General features: G+C 31.3%; 1 protein-coding gene across 1 annotated transcript in view; it reads right to left on the bottom strand.

The window, feature by feature from the left end:
* LOC111700198 (uncharacterized) overlaps positions 1-1,054 on the bottom strand; it is a 17,719-nt gene that overhangs the window by 6,737 nt on the left and 9,928 nt on the right. Inside the window, exon 9 of the mRNA XM_023471049.1 lies at positions 483-528. Coding sequence (XP_023326817.1) covers positions 483-528 — 46 coding nt within the window. The remainder of the gene's footprint in view (positions 1-482; positions 529-1,054) is intronic.

Here is a 1,054-nt window from a genome sequence, read left to right as displayed (position 1 = left end):
TAAAGCCAAATTTTCATGCAAAGAATATAATTTGATTAAAGTTTACAATAAACTACTCGTTATTCAAGTTTAATTATAATCGACGACATTGTTCTACAATTTCCTTGACTGTAGTCATGTTGTGTGTCTGTACCAGAAGAGTGTTTGTAAGTTTACTGTACTGGTCTGCAAAGCAGTGCGACTGGCTTTCTCTTGCCGGACCAGCGCCATTTCCTTTCCCTTTATTCCTGTTCCGTGAATCCAACCTACAGCGTACTCAACTCAACTCTTAAGTAAACCTAGTCTTTTCAACTCCAGTTTCCAACCTACGGCGTACTTCTACTCAACTCCAACCTGTGGCGTACGCTACTCAACTCCAAGTTTCATGTCTCTAAATCTGGTGTTGTATCCTCTGGGGGGAGACTTGCAGGGGATTTTACATAGTAATCTTTCATTTCTTTTCTTTTTTTACAACTACAATAAACTACAATAAAGTTTATTACCTTTAGCTGCTGGCCGTTCAAACTTGTACACATTCTTCTCATTAACCTAGGGGGAAACATGGAGTCAACAACTGATAACTGTACATTGTACAGCAAGAACCAAGAACCAAGTAAGTGTAACGAAAAAAGCATCATGCATCTTAAAATTCTTGTTCTTTCTGTTTACTGCAGGATCAATATGATAATATTATTTTGGCCTTTTAAGCAGGTTTTGACGATTATGCTACTCTTAATCAAGAAATATATAGACCAGGAACTGCCATATCTTACACTGTAAATATACATCAGCAATATCTTTTAAAATTTGTTTCTTAATTTAATTTTTTTAATATGATATTCAAAAATTATGTTTATTTGAAAACTAAAAATATTTTTTCCTTTTATTAAGTTTTTTGTAAAAGATATGTTTTTTCAACAAATGAAAGTTGAACAATTACAAAAATATTGTAAAAACATATTCATTCATTGTTGATTAAAAATTAACTTATTTTGACATTGATTTGTAATTTTTTTTAATAAAAAAAAATTCTATTCTGATATGAAATGAAATAAATCAAAATTTTAGGATAGGG

Source organism: Eurytemora carolleeae, unplaced genomic scaffold (genome assembly GCF_000591075.1).
Source record: "Eurytemora carolleeae unplaced genomic scaffold, Eaff_2.0 scaffold251, whole genome shotgun sequence".
Taxonomy (NCBI): domain Eukaryota; kingdom Metazoa; phylum Arthropoda; class Copepoda; order Calanoida; family Temoridae; genus Eurytemora; species Eurytemora carolleeae.
This window is presented reverse-complemented; position numbering and strand designations above follow the sequence as displayed.